This window comes from Python bivittatus, unplaced genomic scaffold (assembly GCF_059951505.1).
Source record: "Python bivittatus isolate LINGU-HERP-01145 unplaced genomic scaffold, Pbiv_v1 ctg000020_np1212, whole genome shotgun sequence".
Classification (NCBI taxonomy): domain Eukaryota; kingdom Metazoa; phylum Chordata; class Lepidosauria; order Squamata; family Pythonidae; genus Python; species Python bivittatus.
This window is the reverse complement of record NW_028277030.1, coordinates 100,770,296-100,797,285: the sequence shown is the minus strand read 5'-3', so window position 1 is coordinate 100,797,285 and position 26,990 is coordinate 100,770,296. Positions and strand designations below refer to the sequence as shown.

General features: G+C 38.2%; 1 protein-coding gene and 1 long non-coding RNA gene across 3 annotated transcripts in view; one reads left to right on the top strand and one right to left on the bottom strand.

Moving 5' to 3' along the window:
* DNAH8 (dynein axonemal heavy chain 8) overlaps window positions 1-26,990 on the bottom strand; it is a 155,787-nt gene that overhangs the window by 39,669 nt on the left and 89,128 nt on the right. The window contains exons 53-64 of the mRNA XM_088145411.1: window positions 26,490-26,703; window positions 24,851-24,960; window positions 21,712-21,875; window positions 21,267-21,459; window positions 15,613-15,735; window positions 12,955-13,085; window positions 11,002-11,155; window positions 9,993-10,157; window positions 8,833-9,059; window positions 5,276-5,394; window positions 4,119-4,222; window positions 111-287 (exon numbers count right to left, since the gene is read on the bottom strand). Coding sequence (XP_088001537.1) covers window positions 111-287; window positions 4,119-4,222; window positions 5,276-5,394; window positions 8,833-9,059; window positions 9,993-10,157; window positions 11,002-11,155; window positions 12,955-13,085; window positions 15,613-15,735; window positions 21,267-21,459; window positions 21,712-21,875; window positions 24,851-24,960; window positions 26,490-26,703 — 1,881 coding nt within the window. The remainder of the gene's footprint in view (window positions 1-110; window positions 288-4,118; window positions 4,223-5,275; window positions 5,395-8,832; window positions 9,060-9,992; window positions 10,158-11,001; window positions 11,156-12,954; window positions 13,086-15,612; window positions 15,736-21,266; window positions 21,460-21,711; window positions 21,876-24,850; window positions 24,961-26,489; window positions 26,704-26,990) is intronic.
* LOC148217141 (uncharacterized) overlaps window positions 1-26,990 on the top strand; it is a 98,718-nt gene that overhangs the window by 52,739 nt on the left and 18,989 nt on the right. The gene's annotated exons all lie outside the window — the stretch shown is intronic.

The window sequence follows — 26,990 nt, the reverse complement described above, 5'->3', positions numbered from 1 at the left end:
ATAACATTCCCTAGTTTTGCACCATAAATTTACAGAAGAATTATGCAAGCTGCTTACACACTGCATTTTTTATATTGCACGTTTCATTTGCAGCACTAACCACTACTCACATTCAAAGCTGCTTCAGCTTCTTCTAAGGCTGGTCTAGCTGCCTCCAACTTTGCCTCGGCTACTATTTTCTCTGAATCAATTTCATCTACAATCTTCTGTGCTTTGTCTTTAACCCCTTGAACTTCATTCTTCACTTTAGCCGAAGCCTCAGCACTTACAGTCACTTCTGCCAGCACCTAATATAACATTTTTTAAAGTATACAGCATTATTTGCATAGCAAACATCTGAAATTTAGAATGGTAAAGGCCAAAGCTGTAGCATGAATGACATTTGGAACTGGTTTAGCCAGGACAGCCCCTAGTCTTCTTTGCTTCCCCATCCCCAAGCACACTGCTCCAGAAAGAGGAAGAACGTGGCAGTTTACACATTGCACTGAATATGCTGTCATTTTCAGTATGCTATCAGTAGGGTAAGTTTTAATGATTCCTGGATTGCATATGGATGATCCTACTGAAGAATCATGTATATGATTATGTAGCAGATGGAAAATAATGCCAACTTAAGCCTATAGTTCTTGACCACAATTAATTAATTAATGCATATCCTACTGTATAACACGTCAGTCATCTTATTATTTAAAGCAATCCCTAAAAAAAAAGTTTAAAATAGGAAAACGTTAATAAAACCACTCTCCTCTTTTCCTTCACTCAGGCTAGTGAAAAAATGGTTTGTAGGAATAAAGAAAATAAAGAAAACAGCAACTTCTTCATCAGTTAGTGACAGTGCAGATATCTGATTTTAAAAGTATTCACAACTACTGAGAGGGTCAGATGAACCAACAGACTGAACTCTTCCTATCCATTTTCAATGTATCTTCTAGTTGAGGATAAAAGTCTCTGCTGGAGTTAGCAGAGTCAGGAGGCAAAATCAAGATAAGGCAATGTGTCCAGATTCAAAGGCAGGAAGCCTCATGAACCGGAAAATGATACTGAAGCTACAAACAAAAAGGCAAAGATGTAAATCAAGGAAGCCAACCAAGGAAAAGAAGCAGGGGGGTCAGATCATAAAATCATATTATGAGGTTGGAAGGGACTCTATATCCCATCCAACTCAATCTGATATTTAATGCAGGAATCTGCTAAACTATTTCCAACAGGAGGCTCTTTAGCCTCCATTTGAAAACCTCCAGCAACAAGTCCACCAGTCCACTGCTCAACAGCAATTTCCCTCTGGAATTTCCTCCTAGTACAGGTAGTCCTTGGCTTATGTCCATTCATTCATTCATTCATTCATTCATTCATTCATTCATTCATTCATTCATTCAGTGACTGTTCAAAGTTATGGCAGCACTGAAAAAATGAACGTCTGACCAACCCTCAAAGTTCCAGTCACTGCAGCACCCATGCAGTCATGTGATCATGATCCGAGCACTTGGGTGCCCAGATCGCAATCATAATATTGCAGGGAGCTGTGATCATGTGATTTCCATTTGCAACTTTCCCTGCCAGCTTCCCACAAGCAAAGTTAATCAGGAAGCTGGCAGGGAAGGTCACAAGTTGCTCTGGTAAGTCCCCCTGGCTTTCCTGCACTTATGTAGCACTGCACCCTCCACCCCATGGCCTTCCTGCATTTGTGTGGCACTGTAGCACCCCCTCCCCTGGCCTCTCCCTATTTGTGCACAGCCTATGGCGGGCCTCCCAGGGCCTCCTGGACCCCGCAGTGGTATCCCTGCACTCCTTACCTGGGACTTCCACCATTTCCTGCTTAATGACCCTCGTGTCTTGTGGTTACAGGCAACTGGAACTGCTGGGATTGTTGTTGCTAAGCAATGCAGTCATATGATATCTCGCTTTATGACTGCATTACTTAGCGATGGCAATCCCTGTCCCAATTGCTGTTGTAACCCAAGGACTATTGTACTCAGACTGAATTAAAAAAAAAAAAAATCAACCCATTGGCCCCTGTCCTGCTCTCAGTTTTAGCAAAGAACAGGCTCACCTCCTCTTGTATTTAACTATCTTTCATTGTTTACTATATTTCTGTCAGTCTTCACTTTGCAAGCTGAACATGCTCAGCACCTTTTACCTGGGCTTGGTTTTCAGATGCATTATTATTCTGATAGTTCTTCCCTAAATCTGCTTTAACTTCTACATGCCCCTTTTTAAGTGTTATAACCAGAACTGGACACAATATTCCATATGTGGCTTAATAGTACTGAGTACAATGGAGCTATTATAGTTCCCATGACTGGACACATTGCCTCTTTTTGAGCAGTTAGTGGTTCTGAGATCATAACTGTCAGCTCCTTCAAAATCCCAAACTGTAATTCACCCACCATGGAGATTTGCATTTTTTTTAGGTAGCAAGGTGGGCTCTTAATATACCTTTTTCAATCCTGGCCTGTGCTCCCCTCCTTTCCTCAGGCATGTTAAGAAGGGTTTCTTCTTCTGGGATAAGATAGATACAAAGAAGATGCAACACACTTCTTCCTTATTCATGCTTCCTGTTATTACTCTCCACCTTCCCCATGCACTACATCAACAGATGTCTTGAATCATATTTGGGCATTCTGGAAAAATGTTTTATTTATATCTTTCAGTCCTTGCCAATGGCACCTCATTCTCAGCTTTAGTCTTCTTGACTCCCTCCTTACTGACTTAAGCTACCAGTCTGTACATCTCCTTTGTTACCTTGCTTCCATTTCCTACACATCACTTGCTTGTCATGCTACCCACTTTTCATCAAACCCTGACTTTTTCATGGGGAACTGTAGAGTTGCTGTGATTTGGAGAAATTTGTTCAAATAATTGTGTAGAGCTGTATTGTTGTCTGGCTGAGGATGTATTAAATGTTTGCTGAGCACAGAGGCTGAATGCATAGTCAAAGGGGAAGGGCATATAGCAATGCAAGTCAGGGGACAAAAGTGTAATCAGAAAGCAGCTCCAGCTTTTCAGTATGAAGCTTTATGCATTCAAGATGAGACTGAGTGGACAGCGATGCTTCTTGGACTTTCACCTTTGAAAAAGAGTTGTCTATTACACAAGGTAATAAAGGCTGACTCCATCTGAAAGGTGGATTTGAAAAGAACCTAAAAAGCCAGCATCATTCAACACTGCCTAAAGTTGAAAAGAACAGAGGATTAAATATTGTAATAGCTGGCTCAAATAATTATTTTCTAAAATTCTTTAATAAAAGTCTTATCATACCTTTTTGATGAGAACAGGGACCATGTTATCACTGAGAGATTAATCACTTTCACTGACATTGTGAAACACCTAAGAACATAAGGTAATATGGGCCCCCACTGTACTGGCCTTTCAGAAAGCTGCAAGAACCATTTTATTCAACCAGTAACTGTGTGGCTAGACATCTGTTTGTTTTTATGTGTTTTAGATGTTTATGATCTTAACATAATGTATTATGTATGGTGCTAGATTTCGTGATTTTATTTTCAGTTTGACTGTTGTAAAGTGCCTTGAGTTTATGGAGTAGACCGTATACAATCAATTGCCATAAATACAAAAATAAATTTAACCTAGCTGTAGCAGTTATAATAGTCATTGTGGGAAGAGATCAAGGAAATATGACATAGGATCAATTTTCCAGTTTGTCTAGATTCTCAGGCTGTATGGTATGGCATAGTCAAAGCTATGGTTTTTCCAGTAGTAATGTATGGCTGTGAGAGCTGGACCATAAAGAAGGCTGAGCACTGAAGCAATGAGCATGAAACTGAGCAAACTCAGGGAGGCAGTGAAGGACAGGAAGGCCTGGCACGATATGGTTCATGGGGTCATGAAGAGTCGGACACGACTTAACAACTGAACAACAGTGACAAAATGGTATGAAAAGAAGAGTAACAACATGAGTAGATGGTGTTAGACTTTAATATACTTCCATCCACTTCAGATTCTAAAATGCATATTTTGGAGCAATGGGAAAAATTAGAGAATAACTATGGATTGATCCAGGAAGTGCCAACAGATGTATTTGCTTAAAAACACAGGCCAAACAAAAATCCAAGGTCAACCTTTTTATATTTAATGTTCTCATGTATGCTTATACTCACTTTGTCTGCTTTTACAGAAGCCAAAGCCAATTCCTTCTCTTTTACTGCCAGGTCCTGAGAGAGTTTAGCAACAGATTCACTAGCCTCCATCAGCTTAGAAAGACCTATAATTATGATAAAAATTCAGAAGGATGGTAAATCATTTATACTATTATTTCAATATTAAGGCAACATTATGAACATAAAAAGCCAACATCTTCCACTAAAAGATGGATAAGTGTCTGGCTCCTGGAGTAGATTCAGATCTCCAGAGGGCTCAGTTGGAAAAATATATCAATCTATATCTATTTTGCTATTCTTTTTCAGGGTAAGCAACATAGTGTAAAGTACAAAAAAGTTGTAAGAGTAAGAAAAACTGAAGTAAAGAAAATAAGCAGGAGATTAGAGAAAAATAACTATAGCTAAATGTATTTAATACAGATGCCATCAAATATATTACTCCACATCTTTCTATCCTTACAAAATGTTTCATAGTGTATCTTTTGTTCAAACTCTTCATCTCTTTTTGAGGAACTCCATTTAACCATAATTTGACCCCATCCGCTTAACCCATTCACTGTTTTTTACATCATGTTTTGTGATTCAATCTTAATTCATTCACTTCCTTTGATTGATTATGGACCATTAAGTCAGGGTTAACACTTAGCAACCACATAGATAGACTTTCTCCGACATGCTCTGTCCCTACCTGGCCCCTCAGGTTTTTCTATAGTGCATCCGTTGCTGCTGTAATTGAGTGCATTCACCTTGTATTAGTTGTCATCTTCTTCTCTATCTATTGATGTGGTCACTAAGATTTGACTCCAACTTGATGGCACATAATCAATCAACAATTATGCACAATTAAATGTTATTATATTGATTGATTGATCTATCAGATTTATATCCCACTTTTCAATAACAAGTATTTCCAGGATAGTGAATTATCACAATGGTAAGAATAATAATTAACCCCCCCCCCAATGTACTAAATAATCATAGGAACGAAACAGCTTATCTATTTGCAGTTTTAAATCAATTAGTAGAGAAGGCTAAGCTATGGTCCTATATACACTTTTGAAAACAAGTCCAACTGAGGCTCACTTCTGAATATATGATATATGATGATCTGTAAAAGGATTGAGAAAATAAAAGATATTTGTCTTGCATTATCTTACCTATGTTCATACGTTCAGCTTGTTCATTAATGCTGAACAGCTTATCAGCATAAACGTCTTTGTAGCCATTGATGAAAGAAAGATAAGATTTGGGGGTGACATGAGCTCTTCGTCGATATCTGTAATGTACAACAGTGATAACTCTTGAGATTTAACTGCCACTTAACTATTATAATAACCTCATGATACAACCTAGGGTATTAATTTAACTGTTATGTAAATGAGTTACAGTTATAAAAATTGATTTAAGAAGTTAAGTCGCTAAAATAATCATGTATTCCCTTCAAACCAGAATAATGGTGTTTACATAATTTTCTGTTACATCTCAGTTTATCAATTGTCACAGTGTGATGGGGGTGTTTTTGAACTGTAGGTGTATTTTGCTTTGCAAGGGTGGTAATTAACACAGAAAAACAAGGCAGTGGAGGCTTTTACACTTTTTACTATATACAATGACATCATTTACAGCAGGTATTTACAACAGGTATATACAATACAATCCCAGCATTCACCTGATGTCAGGTTTCCTCCTAAGCCTCCCTCCCAGAGACTATCCCTCTCTAGCTCTCCTGCTTTCTCCCTCTTTCACTCCATTTCCCTCTCCTGCTTCTGGGCTTATCGAAAGAGAGTGAAAAGAAAGGAATGGGCTGGATTTACTGTAGTGTGCTCAGCACGGCTTGACTTTCTCCTGAATCTGTTCAGCTTCTCTGTTGGGGGAAGCAACTCTTTCAGGGTCTTCTGCCCAGTCCTGCTCTAGAGACCAGGGCTTCACCAACAACTGACGATCTATTCCTTCCCATCTTGGGTCTTGCAGGAAGATGCTGTCTGCAGCCAGATGGCTCCTTCCATCTAGTCTTGGGTCTTGAGTGAAGATGTCATCTCTCTGGGTCTTCTCTTCTTCCAGGAAAGCCACTTGTGGTCCTCTATCTCCCTTCCCAACCAGGAACCAACAACTGTCATTTATGTTAGGTTATGTTAGGTTATGTGAGTGTACATGGCACACTCACATAACCTCACTCTCCAACTTTTCTCTCCAGCCACTCTGTTTTGCACAGACTTTTTCCTCATTTCTTCCTCTCCTCTTGTCTCCTTATCTCTCTCTCCAATTTTCAGTCAGACCTGCTAGCATCTCCCCCAGCAACTGAGGAGGTGAACATCCCCCCAGGGCTCTAGTCCCCAACACCTATATACCAGGCTGGACCAAGGGGACTGCTGTTCCTACATCTTGGCACCACAGCCCTGGCTAGCAGCCAAGTCAGCATATCAGCTCTTGTGACAGCACAACTGTCCTTCAAGGCCAGAATTGAGCTTTTCCCCATTTTTCACTCCATTTGCTGACTCATGTCAGCATACCATCAGCCATGCCAGACCACTAAAATGCATATGGCACATTGATACAGATCTATTAACTCAAACAATGGCTAAGTATCAGTTCAGAGAAATCAGAATTCCAATGGGAATTTGAATGAAGTCTTAAATAAATATTTATGGCATAATGCTCTATATGCATCCTTAAAATTAAATCCCATTAAGCTTAGTGGGACTTATATCCATTGACAACAGGATTTAACTCTCAGTTTCAATATATATATATATATATATATATATATATATATATATATATTGAATATTAAATACCAGCTACCCACAAACACTTTCCAGTTATCACTGGGAAGAAATGGGCTACATCTTATGAAAACTGGGAAGGAAATTTTTGGCAGGTACCTTGCCAACCTTATCAGGAGGAAGTTAAATTAGAACCAAAGGGGGAAGTTGCTGAAAGCCCCAGGATTGAATATGCAGCCAAGCAGCCAAGAAAGCAGAATGCAAAGCGAGAAGCAGAGGGCCAGGGTGGAGACTCAGAGTTTTGTGGGAAACTATAACAGAGAGGCCAGTAGGTGATGTCACTCAAAACCTCAGATGTTTCTACATCAGTGCAGAGTATAGGAAGTAAACAGGGTTAATTAGAGATCCCTGAAATTTGGCCAGATGACAGTCAGGATTGGCATGTAGCTCTGGGAAACTATAACTCATTAAAAAGAAACAACAAAAAAGGTGTGTGGGGGTACATTTTACACAAATTTAAGAGAACATACTTGCACACAAATTGATGAGTCATATCAAGACAATCCTGTTGTATTTGTGTGAAAATAAAAGGAAACAAAAACATTGTTGGTGTTTATTATAAACCACATGGGCAGGCAGAAGATACAGATAAGGCCTTTCTGCATCAGATGACCAATCTTTCAAAGATGCATGCAATAGTCATAATGGGGAATTTCAATTAGCCTGATATTTGCTGCGAATCTGTCTCTGGCAAGACTCAGAAGTCAAACAAGTTCTTGTCTTCTCTTGCTGACAACTTCATTTGTCAGAAGAAAGAAAAAGGGGGTCTGTTATCATCAACCTAAAATCTGTACCAAAAAGGAGGAATTGGTTGAAAAAGTAAAAGTGACTGGCAAACTGGGGCACAGCTATCCTCTTACCTTTGAATTTGTGATAGCCAGGAGAAAAGTTGCTGAGAAGAGTCAGATCCAGATACTAAACTTCAGTAGAGTGGATTTTGGTGAACTCAAAGGGAAGGTAGGTTGGATCCAAAGGCTTGAAATCTTGCAAGGAAAAAAGTGTCCAGGAAGGACACAAAGGATGGCGGGGGGGGGGGGGGGGTTGTTAATATCTGAGAAAATATTCAGAAAATCCTAGACAGGCTTGAGCAGTGGACTGAAATGAATAGGATGGAATTTAAGATGGAGAAACAGAGTTTGGCATCTAGGAAAAGTGTAAGAGAGGAAAAGTGTAAGGCACAAATATAGGATGGGGGGACCTGGTGTGGCAGTAGTATTATGTGAAAGGGATCTAGGTGTTCTTCTTGACCACATGTTAAGCATGAGCCAGAAGTATGATGAAACTACTAAAAAGGCAAACTGCTTTCTTGGGATTCATTAAAGGAAGCATACATTCCACATCATGGGAAGTAATTTTTCTAGACTATTTTTCCTTGGTCAGATCTGTCCAGTTCTGGCACCATAGTTCAAAGGACACTGACAGATTGGAGCAAGTTCAAACAAGGGACTATCAAGATGGTGAGGAATGGTTAAAGGATCTAAGTATGTTCAGCTTACAGAAAGGATGCCTGAGAGGAGACATGACAGCAGTCTTCAAAAATCTGAAGGACTGTGACATAGAAGAGGGAGTGGAATTATTTTCTATTGCTCCAGAAAACAAAATGAGAACAAAATTGGGAAAGCTGTTCAGAGTTAACATCAGGAAGAACCTACTAACTATATGAGCTCTCAGCTAGTGGAAAAGACTGCCATGTGACATGGTGAATTTTCTTTCACTAGAGGTCTTCAAACAGAAACTAGACAGTCATCTATCAGAGATTTTATAGTAGATCCTGCCCTGGTTAGGAGTTGGATTAGACAACCTCCAAGACTGTTTCAAATTTATAATTCTATGACATCATGACTAGGCTAAATGGGAAAATGATTTTTATGTATATAAAACCATCTGTTTTTAAAACAGTTATTACAGAATTATATATGTTTAACCCCTACCTTTGAAAATAATTGTCACAGCTTTCTGAAACTAGATCATGAAAGATGCCCATAGTTTCTACCACATGTGCTTTGACTTCAGGAGAACAGACAATATTAAAACCTGACAGAAAATACTGTGATACAGCCACAAGGGCTTCCTTGGGCCACTGAGTAAACCAATCCATGGTACAGCCAGATATAAGACCAGGAAACTTCAAAGATCGTGCACGAAATTTCTCACCAACCTAACAAAAATAAGAAATAGACAAAAAGTGACATATCTACAAAATGTATTTATGGGAAATATAGCAGATGATGATGATTTAAACTTGTATGCTGCCTGACTTATACACAGCTTCCAGTGCAATTGTTACATGTATGAAAAAGCTCGGATTGTGCACACACAATCTAGGTTTACACATTGTGCTAAACATATGGATTAACCACAATAAGGAACATGTTAATTCATAAAACATTAGTAATATTCATATTAGCTGAGTTCATATAACATACCAAGGAAATCACATTATTGCTTAGCATAAATATGAACCAATCTGTACAAATCTGTAATATCATAAATATCATTGGGGAGAGGAGAAAAAAGACTCCTATGATATTGAAATCTTTCATATTTTAATGTAAAATATTTTAGAATATAAGCTGTTAATTATAACAAACAGTAATTGATGATTAAATCATTTAAGAGAGGAACAGAATATGAGGAACATTAGTCTAACAATGTTTATAAGTAGATGCTTTTTTAAAATGCAGATTTATGTTGAGCACTGCCATAATACATAAATGCCATGGTATATCTAGGTCTGTGAAAAAATTAAGAGAGTACAGTAGGTCTGAAACATTATTTGTACTTCTAAGAAAGCAACTCCTGAACTTTAGTGGTACTTACTCCCAAGTAGCATGCATAGAATTGGGCTGGATATCCCAGTTTTATAGTGTACTGTATATACACAACAGGACCATCTAGTTTAACTTAGTAGAAACATTCCCACAAAAACGACTGCAGAATTAAACTTGCAGGATAATCAAGATTTCTTTGGAACTGTTACTTTAAAAACTTTCTTTTACATTGTTAGAATTTCTCATTAATTTAGAATGACAAAAAGATCATAATAAACACAATGGAATTATGTATATGTATATATTTAAAGGAAACTCACGGGAGAAAAGCAGAGGACAACATGGAGGTTTTTCTTTGACCGTGATATAAAATACTCATAAAGATTATCAAAAGTCGGAGGAACTCGTGGCAGCTCTTTTTTCATTACAGATATAAGTCCTTGAGTAATTTCATCAATTTCATCTCGAGGAAATAAATTGGAGATCTTATTGGAAAAAGTAAAAAATACAGAAAAAAGAACATTTATGAATGTAATTAAGATACCACAGTTTTTAAGTTATAGATTCCAAGACTCTCCGAATTCAGGGGTTACCCACTTCAATTTATAATTCATAGGTAACTGAAGCTCACCAATGTATTTTATAAAAAATTATGCCAGCAAATAACCAAACACAGATATTCAAAACATTGCACTTTGTCTTTTGTATTTGTGATTTTATTCTTTCAGATGCAAACAGCTAGTTTAAAATGTTGAACATTCTAAAAATGTTATTAGCTTTATTGGATGTTAAATAAATAATAATATCATGGGATGCCAAATGTACTCTACTGAGTTAGAGAACATCTGAGGTCTATGCTGTATCTCATAACGATTTTCATAAGAATTGCTGACCAAAAAAAAAAAAAGGGATAAGTGCACTTTTTACTCCCAAGCTGTAAATCATATATAGTTTCCTTTGTACAAACTGGCTGGCTTGACTGGCTAGCTAAAGATGCCTAATGCTAACCCCTTGCATTTATTTATCTCAAATTTGCCAGGTTTCATTCCCCTATACAGGGCTATTGCTTCCAAATGAATTTCTTTTCAGGAAAAAAAGTTATACCAGTTTATGCTTCAGATTACTGTCAATGAACAAATGAAGTTTCAGATTTTCAAACTAATACATGAAATTAGTTTTTGAATAAAACTGGGCAGCTTTGAAAGTGCTTCAGAGGTGAAATTCGGCTATTTTATGAATCATCGAATCAGGGTCTAAATCAAATTGAGGCTCATCTATGTAATAATCAGCATAATAACAGCAACATCTGTAGTGATCTGAAATTCTAACCTCTCCAGAAGAAAGCAGATTATTAAGATATTCAAGAAATGCCTCATCTTTTATTTCATTATCTGTGAAAATGAATGTGATTCCTTTTCCTTCAGCACCAGCAACTCTGTATAAGTTCTTTAGGTCATCTGTTAGATTGGTCACATTGTAGGACCTGAAAGGAGAAAACAAATCAACAAGCAAACTTAACCTGCAGAACAAATTCCTCACCTATACATTTAACAAATATTAGTGAAGTCAGTACAGCAGGGGTGGAAAGTGGGAAGACATCCATATGCAATCAGAAATGTTCCCTTTAGGACTTATATCCCTTAAAAAATTGCGTTGCATAATTTAGTGGTAGTGTTGCAGAAATGGGACTTCTGAAACTACTCATGGAAAAATCAGAAAAAGTATTGGTTCATAAAGTTCATGCCTTTGTTGCCCATATATTATTGTTCAAAGTGTGGGAAAGAAACAAAATGAGTTTAAGCTGTTAAAGGCACATCTGATTTAATAGGTACTAAGGACACCTGGTTGGGATGACTCCCATGATTGGAATACAACAACTGAAAGATATAATTTGTTCAAAAGGAATCAAAACAAAAAGAGGGATGTGGAATTGTACTATATGTTAAAAATATGCCAAATTTCAAATTAAACTTGGATCCAGGATATTTTTATGCAAAATGTTTTCACTAGCTTAAAAGAAACTAGGGTTATCCTTCTATAAATTAGAATCAATGCCAGCATGAATCAGCTGTGAACCAATACAGTTATAATAGCATTCCTTTTGAAATGTAACTTGCATCCAATGACTCCATTGTTTCACTGATGCTTTGCAACACTTAATCCTGTAGCATAGCCTCAGAGTATATGCCAGATCCTAGTATTATCAATCAATAATCCTACTGATATGATCAATTTAAAATGTAATAATTTTTCTGACTGATAGGGATGCCAGTAAAAATTAATCATATGCAAAGTACCAATACAATTAAAATAATTCAAGAAAAAAAAATCATTTATTCGTTAGTTTAATATGATAGCCATCACAATGAAATTGATTTTCTGTTTATCAATAGATGGTATATAAGCATTTTCATTTAATACAAATCTTACATTATTATGGTTGGTCATACAGTTAGCCAAATGTTTTAGACTGGATTTCCTATTTGTATCTATTATTATTATTATTATTATTATTATTATTATTATTATTATTATTATTTTCAGTGGCACCACCACCACCATTTTTATACTAGCCAACTATTATTTCTTCATTTGGTCAGTAATGAGGAAGAATATCTTCACTTGATCAGGGATTCCTTGATTTTTAAAACAATCAAGTTCAGCAGGTAGCAAATGAAAATAGGTACAGTTAGGGGCTGCAAGCAAGCAGTGTGCAACTTCTCACTCCCTTGTTATTTCACACAATTTAAAGCTAAAGGTTCTGCCATCTTTCCTCACCCACTCAACAAAATTCTGCCCACCAACATTCTTCCTTTTCAGATGGCAGTAGCAACAGCAGTTAGACCTCTGCTGCTGTTAAAGCCCAAGGTGCCAGCTTTGAAAATTAATTAAAAATAAAATAAAGGAAGGGACGGAAAGGGAGGGAAGAACCCCTCTTCCTGCTGTAAGCCCTATCCTCTCTTACTAGGCCACCTGAGAAGGAACTTCCCATCATGCCTAGCCTTTTCCAAGTGTCATGCCATGTGCCATTTGAAAAGATCTATTGTAACCACAGGACAGGACAACAATTACTCCACATGCCTAGACATTCATTCCTCAGTAATGCCATTTTATTTAGTATTTGGTTTAAATGTGGCTAAACAGTTGAGCATGTAATCATTCATATTGTAACAGTGGCTCTATATACACATGAATACGCACAGTCTACCTTCATCACAAATAGGGGCTTCTAGTCCTGCATGGAAGCTCAAAATTATTCTTAGTAAGGTACATGTTTCTGACCTTGTTAAAGTTATCTGAAATATTTTGTATCCAGCTATAAAAGAGGCAAGCCTCGAAAGACTCTGTTTTCCAGAACCACCAACTCCTACAAGTAAAGCATTTCCACATGCTGTCCGAATTATTCGTGAAATCTACAATATTAAAAGAGAGAGAGAGAGAGAGAGAGAGAAATATATGCTAAGCTCATTGTACAAGGATGGCAAAGTTGAATCATTGCCTAAACCTATTTTTAAATATTTTATTTGATTGGTTGTTTGTTGCATTTACATCCTGTCTTTTCTTCAGAAGTGTGTGATGGGGGAAACAGCTATCACTTCATTTTAGCTTCGAAACAAATGTGGAGAGTAGGTGGGGCTAGGAGTGTGACTGGCCTAAAATCACTCAGGGAATTTGCCCAACTGGAGGTGGACCCGAGCCTTGGTCTCACCAGTCCTAGCCACTACACTACACTGAAGACTTATAAAAAAGCAAATCCAATTTAGTTAGTTTTTAATGGATCTTTTGCAAGCCAGGAAAAGGAGATAAAAATATTCTTCTGAGAGGATGGTGTGAATACATCTACTGTATATCTATATCCACATCTACATCTATATCTATAACTATATGTATATCTATATCTATCATCTATATCTATATAGTCCTGAGGGGACTTTGCAGAAGCTTTGTCTGAATGTTAGGAACTGTGTTTCAGAAAAAAATATATATAACAGGCAAGAAAGACAGCAACATCCAAGTACCACCAAAGGATAAGACAGGTCCTGAAGAGCCAGCTCAATGGGAAGAACAAGATCCACGCCATCAACATATACAGCTGACAGTCATCAAATACCTGCCAGAATAGTCAGCTGGCCAAAGGAACACATGGAGGCTGCCGATGTGAAGACCTGGAAACTCCTCACAATGGACGGAGGTTTCCACCCCAAGTCCAACACTCTGATGAGTGTCAAAGCCACTGTCCTCAACGAAACCCAGAGCATCCAGGAGTACATCAGTAACATGGCACCTAAATATGAGCTGCTGAGAAAATGTCTGAGGCAGCAGCAGTCATAGGAGGAAGTTCAAGCAGAGGAAGTGCTACAGCAAGAGAAGCCCCTGCATGGGATGTACCATTGCCAGATACCTGTGGTGGCTGACCCTGGGAAATCCTACCAGTGGCTAGAAAGGGCTGGACTAAAAGACAGCACTAAGGCACTGATCATACCAGCACAAGAACAGGCACTAAGCACCAGTTCCATAGAAGCAGGGGTCTACCACACTAGACAGGACCCAAGGTGCAGACTGTGCAGAGAGGCCTCAGAGACAATCCAACATATGGTGGCAGAGTGTATGATGCAGGCAGGAATAGCATGCACTGAACTGCACAACCAAGTAGCTGGCATTGTGTACAGGAACATCTGTACAATGTATGGGCTGGACTCTCCCAAGTCCAGATGGGAGATTCCATAGAAAGTCATGGAGAATAACAGGGCTAAGATCCTATAGAACTTCCAGATCCAGACAGGCAGGCAAGTAGGTATTGGCCAATCAACCAGACACTTTGGCAGTAGACAAGGACCAGAAGACAGTGATGGTGATTGATGTAGCAGTGCCAAGTGACAGCAACAGAGGAAGAAGGAGTATGAGAAGCTGGAGAAGTACCAGGGCCTGAAGGAGGAACTAGAAAGGATGTAAAAAGTAAAGGCCAAAGTGGTCCCAGTAGTGGTAGGAGCACTCAGGGCTGTGACTCCTAAGCTGGGAGAGTGGCTCCAACAGATCCCAGGGACATCACCAGAGCTCTCTGTCCAGGAGAGTGCAGTGCTAGGAACAGCTAAGATACTGCACAGAACCCTCAAACTCCCAGGCCTCTGGTAGAGGACCCAAGATTGAGACAGACACAAACCACCCATAGGGGTGAGGGGGGATTTTTTTTTTAGTCTCAAGGGGACTTTGCAGAAGCATGTCTGAATGTTAGGAACTGTGTTGTAGAAAAAAAGATAACTTTTATTATACAATTTCAATGCATATGTACTATTAAAAAAACCCACAGTGAAGTCTCTTCTATAGAATCACTTTAATGTTCTTTTGAGTTGTATAGGTAATTCCATATCTTTTCTGATTGTAAAATATAGACCAAATAATATTTAATAGTATTATACCAATTACTACTAAGTACCCAATTAATTCTTCTAGCTAGCTAATTAACTTTTTAAAGTCTTTCAAAACAGTTTTTCTAGGAGAGCCTTACAAAAAGGACACTTAAATAACTTTTAAAAGAACTTCACTGTCTTCTCATTTATTTCTTATTTGAATCCAAGGAGCTTATACTTTCTACCTAATCCTTAATGTTTAAAGAAATGCCTCCTTTTGGCTAATAACTAATGATCCAAAAATCATTTTCATTAGCCTGTCATCTACAAAAAAGAGTTTTCTCAATAATGGCAAACCAGAAAGATAATCTGTATCAACTTTTCTGTCAGGCTAAAAACATCATTATCATTATCATCATTATCACACCACCATTACTTTAAAAGACTATTGGTTTTTGAATTCTAAATAATCAACTTTTACCTGCTACTTCCTTTACTTACATTGAAATCATTGATAAAAGCTGTCATTGGCATGATCTCAATAAATGAATAATTTGAAATTAAGACTACATTTAGAGATAAAGACACAAACCTTAACAAGATGTGTTATAGCATCTTTGAAAAACACCAGATCTAGGATTCCACCTCGAACATTTTCATTATATTGTCTTTGGTAGAACTGTAATTTGTCAGATAAAAATTCTAAAGATGGAACCTAATGGTGAAGAAAATAAGAATGTTAAAACTACCATTTCTTTTTAAAAATTAACCAACATTGTAATCAACAAACCATGAAAAAAAATAGTTTAAAGTTCCCCACCCCCAAAAGAACTTACACCTAAACAAACAAACAAACAAACAAATGCCTAGATAGGCATATATATTAAATAAGTATGTGAAATAAGACAGATGCAAACATGGATAAAGAAACTATTGTATATAGTGGTGAGAGTAATATTCTGTTTCAATAAATTAACACAATTAAAAATGAAAGATTAAAGAAGGGTAAATAAAATATTTACCTATTTTACATTTACATATTTTGTGACACCATTACTAAACCACCAGAAGTAAACTTCTCAAACATGACCTAATTTACAGTATATAGTTATACTGTATATCACCCCCTTCATGGATCACTGCCTTGTCATGGTGAAGGGGCTTGCATAACTCAATGAAGCCATCAGCTATGCTGTGCAGGGCCACCCAAGACGGACAGGTCATGACAGAGAGTTCTGACAAAATGTGGTCCACTGGAGAAGGAAATGGCAACCCACTCCAGTATCCTTGCCAAGAAAACCCTATGGACAATGTCAAAAGGCTAAAAGATATGACGCCGGAAGATGAGCCCCTCAGGTCGGAAGGTGACCAATATGCTACTGGGGAAGAGCGGAGGGCAATTCCAAGTAGCTCCAGAAAGAGTGAAGTGGCTGGGCCAAAGCCGAAAGGACATTTCACCATGGATGTATCTGGAAGCAAAAGGAAGGTCCGATGCTGTAAAGAACAATACTGTATAGGAACCTGGAATGTAAGATCTATGAACCAAGGCAAACTGGATGTAGTCAAACATGAGATGACAAGGTTGAACATTGACATCTTGGGAATCAGCAAATTAAAATGGATGGGAATGGGTGAATTTAATTCAGGTGACCATTATATCTACTACTGTGGGCAAGAAACCCTTAGAAGAAATGGAGTAGCCCTCACAGTCAATAAGAGAGTGGGAAAGGCAGTAGTGGGGTACAACCTCAAAAACAACAGAATAATCTCAGTGCAAATCCAAGGCAAACCATTCAATATCACAGTCATCCAAGTCTATGCCCCAACCACTGATGCTGAAGAAGCTGAAGTTGACCGCTGCTATGAAGACCTACAACACCTTCTAGAACTAGCACCAAAAACAGATGTCCTTTTCATCATAGGGGATTGGAATGCTAAAGTAGGAAGTCAAGGAGTAATCGGAATAACAGGCAAGTTTGGCCTTGGAGTACAAAATGAAGCAGGGCAAAGGCTAATAGAGTTCTGTCAAGAGAACAAGCTAGTCATAGCAAACACTCTTTTCCAACAACACAAGAGACGACTCTACACATGGACATCACCAGATGGTCAATACCGAAACCAGATTGATTATATACTTTGCAGCCAAAGATGGAGAAGCTCTATACAGACAGCAAAAACAAGACCAGGAGCTGACTGTGGCTCAGATCATGAGCTTCTTACTGCAAAATTTAGGCTTAAATTGAAGAATGTAAGGAAAACAACTAGACCACTCAGGTATGACTTAGATCATAGTCCTTGTGAAGGTGAAGGTGATGAATAGATAGAGGATTAGATTTGGTAGACAGAGTGCCTGAAGAACTATGGATGGAGGTCTGTAACATTGTACAGGAGGCAGCAACTAAAACCATCCCAAAGAAAAAGAAATGCAAGAAAGCAAAATGGCTGCCTGATGAAGCTTTACAAATAGCTGTGGAAAGAAGCAAGGGTGAAAGGGAAAGATATAAACAACTGAATGCAGATTTCCAGAGAATAGCAAGGAGACATAAGAAGGCCTTCTTAAATGAACAATGCAAAGAAATCAAGGAAAACAATAGAATGGGGAAGACTACAGATCTCTTCAAGAAAATTGGAGATATCAAAGGAACGTTTAGTGCAAAGATGGGCATGATAAAGGACAAAAAAGGCAGGGACCTAACAGAAGCAGAAGAAATTAAGAAGAGGTGGCAAGAATACACAGAACTGCACAAGAAAGATCTTAATGTCCCTGATGTCCATGCTGGTGTGGTCACTGACCTTGAGCCAGACATCCTAGAGAGTGAAGTCAAGTGGGCCTTAGGAAGCATTACTAACAATAAAGCTAGCGGAGATGATAGTATTCCAGCTGAGATATTTAAAATACTAAAAGATGATGCTGTTAAAGTGCTGCACTCAATATGCCAACAAGTTTGGAAAATGCAACAGTGGCCATGGGATTAGAAAAGGTCAGTTTACGTTCCAATTTCAAGGAAGGGCAATCTTTGGCCCTTATACTACTGTATAATTGCACTCATTTCACATGCTAGCAAGGTTATGCTCAAAATCCTACAGGCTAGGCTTTAGAAGTATGTGAACCAAGAACTACTGGATGTATAAACTGGGTTTCGAAGAGGCAGAGGAACTAGAGATCAAATTGCTAACATTCACTGGATCATGGAGAAAGCATGAGAGTTCCAGAAAAACATCTGCTTCACTGACTATGCAAAAGCCTTCGATTGTGTGGATCACAACAAACTCTGGCAAATTCTTAAAGAGATTGGATTACCAGACCACCTTACTTGTCTCCTGAGAAATCTGTATGCGGGGCAAGAAGCAACAGTTAGAACCAGTCATGGGACAACCAATTGGTTCAAAATAGGGAAAGGTGTATGACAAGGCTGTATACTGTCACCCTGCTAATTTAACTTATACTGTATGTAGAATACATCATGAGAAATGCCAGGCTGGAAGAATCTCAAGCTGGAATTAAGATTGCAGGGAGAAACATGAACAACCTCAGATATGCAGATGATACCACCCTAATGGCAGAAAGTGAAGAAGAACTAAAGAGCCTCTTGATGAGGGTGAAAGAGAAGAGTGCAAAAGCTGGCTTGAAACTCAACATTAAAAAAACTAAGATCATGGAATCTGGACCCATTAATTCTTGGCAAATAGAAAGGGTAGAAATGGAAGCAGTAACGGACTTCATTTATTTGGGCTTCAAGATCACCGCAGATGGAGACTGCAGCCATGAAATTAAAAGACGCTTGCTCCTTGGGAGGAAAGCTATGGCAAACCTAGACAGCATATTAAAAAGCAGAGACATCACCTTGCCGACAAAGATCTGCATAATCAAAGCTATGGTTTTTCCAGTAGCAATGTGTGGCTGTGAGAGGTGGACCATAAAGAAGGCTGAGTGCCGAAGAATTGATACCTTTGAACTGTGGTGCTGGAGAAGACTCTTAAGAGTCCCTTGGACTGCTAGGAAGTCAAATCAGTCAGTCTTAAAGGAAATCAACCCTGACTGCTCATTGGAAGGATTGATAATGAAGCTCAAGCTCAGATACTGTGGTCACCTAATGCAAAGAGAGGACTCTTTGGAAAAGACCCTGATGCTGGGAAAGATTGAAGGCAAAAGGAGAAGGGGACGGCAGAGGATGAGATGGTTAGATAGCATCACTGAAACAATGAGCGTGAAACTGAGCAAACTCAGGGAGGCAGTGAAGGACAGGAAGGCCTGGTGTGATATGGTTCATGGGGTCCTGAAGAGTCGGACATGACTTAACGACTGAACAACAACAACTGTATATCACAGGATAATATGATAGATATATAAATTTAATATGCAGGCACGTAAAAAATCACACTGATTTTCTAAACACAGACTTTACTATAATAATTTTTCTTCCCTAGTTGAATGATTGGATTTTGTCAAGCACTGCAAGCACTGCAATACTGTCTCCCTTGTGCCAGCGCTGCAGCCATCTCATTTTTACACCACATACAATAGTCTCTTTATCCATGTTTGCATCTGTCTTATTTTCCGGGCTGTAGGCTTTTTAGCTATAACAGTCAGCCTATGTGAATAGACCTTAGATGTGTAGTGGTTGGATTTTCAACCTGCATGTTCCTTTCTAATTCTTGCCTCTTCTTTATGCAAGCTTCCTGAATACAGCTACTGTACAATTTCTGTACTGCCATTTCTTATAGCTTAAGTATATCATAGTATGGAAGCAATATGTATGTTTATGTAAATCATAACAACAGATTATGAAAATTTTGTCATTCTTGAGATCAACTTTCTAGGTGAGCCATGAGAGTTGTTTTGATTGTGGCAACATAGAAATATGTTTAATAAATAATAAAATAATAAAAAATAAACTTGATATATTTCTACAGTACCTTCCAGCACACTGCATAACTAAATTCTCCAGTATTCTCTTTCTACAGTTAAGAATGCTTGCTTTGACAAATGAGCCTTGCATCCTATCACCAGCCCAAAACCAGGAAAAAGAAGCTCAGAAACTTTGTTCACTAATGAGATAATCTCTTGGAGCACTATCATTCATTGTACCATGAGTTTGTATTGGCAAAAGTAAGTCTGTTTCTTAGCCTAATTTCTTGGAAAAATAGGTGACTGGTGAGGAGGCAATGGCTGCATGCCACATCTAGCACATTCTAATCTCTTTTCAATAGCTCACCCAGGGAATATGGGCTAATCCACATATGAGGGAGATCTTGGTTCATGAGATGGAGGTATAACTTGAGCACAGATTAGGACAAGATCCATGAAGGGTTGCGTACAATTCCATCTCTCATCTAATTTTCCCTTCATATTGTGAGCAGAAGCTTAACCTGCACCCAATGGTAGTCATATTCTTAGTTCATGTTATTAAATGTTGTTGCCTGGACCAGTAAAATGTAACCCCCCCCAAAAAAAACAAAAAAACAACAACACCAAAACATACAAAAGTGTCTGTGTGTCTTTCTGTGTGTAAACTTAGTTGGCCAGGACTTCTTCCACTGGTAAAAAATGAGAAAGACAATCAACCAGTACTCAGACTGGCTAATGACTATCTTTACTATATGTGCTCTGTAGCTAATAACTAGTATTAATTGCAAGCATTTTAATCTTAGTTCAGTTTACATGTAATTACTGTCCCTTCTTTGCTTTTGAATGGCTGCTGTGGATCAGTAATCTTCTCTATTATTAAATGCTGGTAAGTCACCAATTGGGGGAGATGGGCGACATACAAATTTATGAATGAATGAATGAATGAATGAATGAATGAATGAATGAATGAATAAAAGGAAGGAAGGAAGGAAGGAAGGAAGGAAGGAAGGAAGGAAGGAAGGAAGGAAGGGAGGGAGGGAGGGAGGGAGGGAGGGAGGGAGGGAGGGAGGAAGGAAGGAAGGAAGGAAGGAAGGAAGGAAGGAAGGAAGGAAGGAAGGAAGGAAGGAAGGAAGGAAGGAAGGAAGATGCTGTTTGGGGAACTTTTTTTATCTTTAGAAATGATTCCACTACCACTACCAAATGCAGTTATTTCTAATCCTGAACATTATACAGAATTGATGCAGAATATTTATTATGCTGGTATGTAATAGGTATGCTTTATGCATTTCTTGACTATGCATTTCAAGTATATATTTTATGTAACTCTATGCATTACATTTTTGCAGTTACCTATCCTAGAGTCAAGAAAGTATATAAAAATCAATCTATTTAAATACCAATTCATAAATTTTTGGTGCTTCAAACACAAAATCTTCGGGTTCTTCACCCGTTGGTTCAGGCATATCCCGCAAAAAATCTACAAAATAGGGTTCAGCCTGAATTCGTGCTACTAAGTTTGAATCCACATGTTCTTCAATTACTCTACTAAAATTTCTATCAAACCATTCTTCATCCTCTTCGGTGATAAATCTGCAAGAAACAAATTTAGTCATTATAAATGCAAAACTCTCACCAAAAGTATAGTGAAAGATTAAATAACTACATAAGCAAAATGAGAACAAAATCACATTCGTATCATTCTTAGAACTAGGTACATAATATATTTAACTTAACAATTTCTTTGAAATTAATCTTTGGAACCTGAATTTCAAAATGAGAGCTGAGTAGAAGGTGCCTGATTCCTTCTCTTATTGCTTGTAATGCTTCAGTAAATAGTCATACCTGTCAGCAATTACACGCGTACATTCATGTTTAAATAGAGCCAGAAGTATATTAACATCAGTACATTCTTCTGATTTAATTGTTAACATGCCTTGCCAAATTCTGGAAAGATCTCGCAGGTTGAAGATATAATGAAATTTGGATGGTGTAGGCAGCATCTTAATCTATAAGAAAATATATATATATAAATATGTGTATTCGTATAAGTTCTCATAATGCAGAAATGAAAAACTAGTACATAGAATCTTGTGTACAGTTGTGTTCATTAGACACTAGCACAAGTACAGTAATACCTTGATTCATGAACGCTTCTGTTCACAAACAATTTGGTTCGCGAACAGCAGCGTTCACAAAATTTTGTTTCCATTCGCAAACTCCGCATTGGGTGATGACACATGACCCGCAGCCATCTTCCCTGCTCTGACACATGGTCATGGCTTCCTCTAAGTGAGATCACGGTCGCAGACAGACACTTGCTGTGAAGCTTTTCGGTGTGCTTTTTAGCACATACAGTACATCCAGCATGGCTCCAAAGAAAGTGCAGAGCAAGCATAGTGGTAAAAAGAAAGTGCAGAGCAGTAATGAAGGTGACAAGAATGTGCAGAGCAAGAATGAAGGTAACAAGAAAGTGCAGAGCAAGAATGGTAAGAAGAAGGTTTTGAAGAAAATAACCATTGAATTGAAGAAGGAAATTGTAGAAAAGCATGAGCATGGTATTCGTGTGACTGATCTGGCCTCGGAGTACAAGATGGCGAAGTCGACAATCTCGACTATTTTGAAGAATAAAGATGCCATCAAAGGAGCTGATGTGGCAAAAGGCGTAAAGATGTTAACCAAACAGAGGACACAAGTGCTGGAAGAGGTGGAAAAACCTGTTGACAAACAAAATGTTGAGGAACATTCCATTGAGGAAGAGGAAGACAGGGAGGAGGTTAGCAGTGATGTGATAAAATCCATTATGGAAAAATGGAATGAGTGCCAGGATTTCTTTGAGAAGCACACTCCAATATAACTGTAACAAACAGAGTGTTGAATCTGATGAACGATAACGTGGTCTTTCATTTCTGGAGGGTTATGCAGCGCAGGAAAAAACAAGTGACATTAGACAGATTTTTCGCCAAAGCTGAGCCTGCAGCTAAGAGACAAAGAAGAGAGAAAACCCCTGAAGGAGATCTCCCCAATGTCCTTATGGAGGGGGACTCTCCCTCCAAACAATAACCGCCTCCCCACCTGCCTTCCTGTCCTCCACACCAGAAGTCACCTCAAGCAAGGTTAGTGTTCTCTCTCTTTATACTGTACTGTACTGTACTTTGTTTCATATTTTTGTGGTTAAAAAAAAATACATATGGTTCAGAATGGATTAACCTTATTTACACTGAACCTTATGGGAAAATTTGATTCGGTTGGCGACCAAAATCGGTTGGCGACCACGTTCGTAGGGGTCAGAATGGATTAACCTTATTTACATTGAACCTTATGGGGAAATTTGATTTGGTTCGCAACCTATTCGGCTCACGACCAGAATCGTGGAACAAATTAAGTTCGTGAACCGAGGTACCACGGTATAATGTTTTCAGTATGTTTTAGTTTATTGATACATGGGAAATAATTCTTACCTATGAATTTCCTTTTGAATGAATTTTCCTTGACTAGATACTTGGGTATTTGGAATAGGGGATAGTGGGGACTGGTTTTAGATTTGTCACTGTCTTGGATGAAAACCATTTTTATTTCTTTCCAGAGCACCCATATGAATAAGGCTCCTTGCATAAATTAAAATAAGGTGCAGGTCTCACCTTCCTTTTAAAATTTAAAAAACAAAGAGAATGACTCTTGCAAGAGAAGGGAATAAAGAGGAACAACAGATAATGGAGAAGCATTTGACAATAACAGCACAAAGCATGATTTATTAAGAAGTATTTATATCTTAGTGGGGCCAGGCTCATCCTCTTTCTTGGCATGATGCTGTTGCAGAGTGGGTTCTACTGTACAACAATCAAAGTGGCTTTTAAATGGCCTTTTACTTGGTAACAGGTAATGCAGAGAGGCATAACAAATTTGTTGAAAAGGCAAGGCTCAAAACATACAGGAAGGAAGGAAGGAAGGAAAATATAACAGAAGTGTGTTTCATTTCCTCCCTGCCTCTCTCTATACTTTTCTAATATAAGAGGGCCACCTAGTGCCCTTACTAGCTCATGGGTGTTTTACCATTTTATTTATTTATTTATTTTGGTGCCTTCAAGTCAGTGTTGACTCCTGGAGACTGCCTGGACTAGTCCCTGCAGTTTTCTTGGCAAGGTTTTTCAGGAGTGGTTTGCCATTGCTTCCTTCCTAGGGCTGAGAAAGAGTGACTGGCCCAAGGTGACCCAGCTGGCTTTGCATCCAAGACAGGACTAGACTCACAGTCTCCCAGTTTCTAGCCTAATGTCTTAACCACTTCACCAAACTGGCTTTTGTTTTACCATTACTGTTGCATATACCACCTGGTGCAAATATGCAGAGACATTTGGCATTCAAAGCAATGTCAGGAGACAGGAACAGAGAGATTCCACTCAGACAGTAAAGTCAGGTCTAAATCTGCCCTTTAAAAGGTGGCTTATGGAAAATGCACCAGATCTCAAGTACCATGATTGTTAGTTCCATGCCTCATGTTATTTTCATGCTATTGCTTTTCTAGCACCTAACAAGATTATACTGGAATTCTCTTTTATGTTCAGATAAGAAAACTGATCAATCTTAAAGGAACTCAATCCTGACTGCTCATTGGAAGGATAGATACTGAAGCTCAAGCTCAGATACTTTGGTCACCTAATGCGAAGAGAGGACTCCTTGGAAAAGACCCTGATGCTGGGAAAGATTGAAAGCAAAAGGAGAAGGGGACGGCAGAGGATGAGATGGTTAGATAGCATCATTGAAGCAATGAGCATGAAACTGAGCAAACTCAGGGAGGCAGTGAAGGACAGGAAGGCCTGGCGCAATATGGTTCATGGGGTCACAAAGAGTCAGACACAACTTAACGACTGAACAACAACAAAGAAACTGAAAGAAATTAGTCATCTACAATATATAAAAACAGAGTTTTTCCTTCCACAACATTCCAAATAGTGACTCTCTTTCTAGTAATTACTGTTTTTGATACCTTAGTCCATTGCCACAATATTCTACCAGCTGATACCAATTTCATTATTATATCACTTATTTCAGGCTTGAAGTTTCTACATGAATGAAAATATCCACAGCCAATTATTCCTGAAAAATAATAGCACAGACTTAGCTTCAATATCTTCAAGCAAGAACAGCTTTAAACCTAAAGTTTTACTCAATCAGTTTCACGCAGTCAGTTCACGTGCATGGATTCGTAATCTTCCTGGATTTCTCTCTCAGCTGTATAGGATTGTAAACCCAGAGCTTAGTTAAAGGACTGATTAGGCCACAATTACAGAACTGGTGAGATTAAAGATGCTAATCAGTGATACTCTGTCTCATAATACAAAAGAAATTCTCGTTCTTGAAGTTGCTAATTTAAAACTGAAGCTTGTTTGTGGTTTCAAGGCTTATTATCTCCAAACAGCAGGTAATGCAGGACAAAGTTTTAAACTGTTCATGTTTACTGTTATTTCCTGCAAATATGCTATACTGCATCACTATGGCTTTTACATAAGATTAAATCCGGGTAAGATCTTAATGAGAAACCCTTTTTAAAATACTCTTTATGGACTCCTACTTTACCTACTTCAACTGAGCTAGACGGTAACTAGGCAAAGGGTCTTTCTGATGTTTGCCATTCCATTTTTGGAAATACTTTCCACTGTGACACATGTCTGGCATTTTCATTAAGTCTGAGGTGTTCAGTTAGAACTGGCCCAGACATTTTATTTGGATACTAACCTATATAGTTTTATATTAGCTTAACTGAAAGTTTTGTCCCATTTCTGTGCTATTCCTTTTCCTGTGGTCACAGAATTCCTCTCTGTGGTTTTACTGTAGCTGTTAAAATTGGGTTGCAATCTTTCCTAACTTGAAGCCTTCTAGATATATTGGATTTCAACTTGCATTATCTTCAGAAGCAGGAGGGCGCCCTCACACAATGTGGAAGCATTCCAGGCAGGACTCTTTCAAAAACAAATTGCATGGTTTCTTTATGGCAGTGTTTGGCAGCTTGAAGATGTGTGGACTTCAACTCCCAGAATTCCCCAGCCAGCATGGGGAATTCTGGGAGTTGAATTCCACATATCTTCAAGTTGCCAAGGTTGAAAAACACTGCTTTATGGCAAGACAGCATTATTGGCACTGGAATGTAAATTTTCCAAGGGATCAGGCAAGAACATGGCAAAATACAGTATGCAAACAGTATAATTGCTTGGTCATCTGTGGCTGAAGAATTTACATTATAGTGGCCTTGAAATGAAGCAACCACCACTATTATTAGGAAACACTTATTTCTGGAGAATTATCATCCACCAAAATTTAAGATTAGGTGAGAATCAAAAAGATGTGATTTCCTTGCATCAAGATCATTCATATGGGTACAGACTTGTTTCTTTTTAATTTGTAATACTGATGGGGAAATTTTTTTAAAGATCACCTCATCAGTAATAAATAAAACTAGTGCTTGATTCTGATAACTAGAGTTAAATACCAGTGTCTAACAATTTTATTCCATGTGCCAGTTTTACACACATACAGCTTTCATTTTTCAAGTGAAAAGGATTCTCAATTGTTAAAATGCATGAAATCTATTCAATTCTACTTAAAATTACAGGAGAAAAAAACGGTACCAAATATTTTATCTATGGAGGCATTGGATGGAAGGGTGCAGTTAAATACAGTAAACTGCCTCTTTAAGCGTTGCGGGATGTCATTTCGACCTCCTCCTGGGTGAATCATTGCTGCTATAAGCTGCACGTCAACAATTGTAGTAAAGTCTCCAGGTTTATCCAAACTGTACATTCCTTCCATTTCCATCATCTGACGCACTATTTCATTTGTCACCTGCACAGTTTTTAAAGAACAACTGATCATTCTTTCAAAAGAAAAAAAATACACATTTTTATTCTACTTGAGATACATGGCAGAATGTGATAGAAGTATGGCTTTACATCACATACGTTTATAAATATATTCCACCTAAAATCAAGAGGAATTACATATGCCTGAATAGATTGAATCAATCACACATTTCAGGACGAAAGAAATACTGTACCTTAACTTCCAACAGCAAAAATGGAATGATATGTACAGTAAGTGAAAGAAATTAGAATAATGGCCATTTTTGTTAA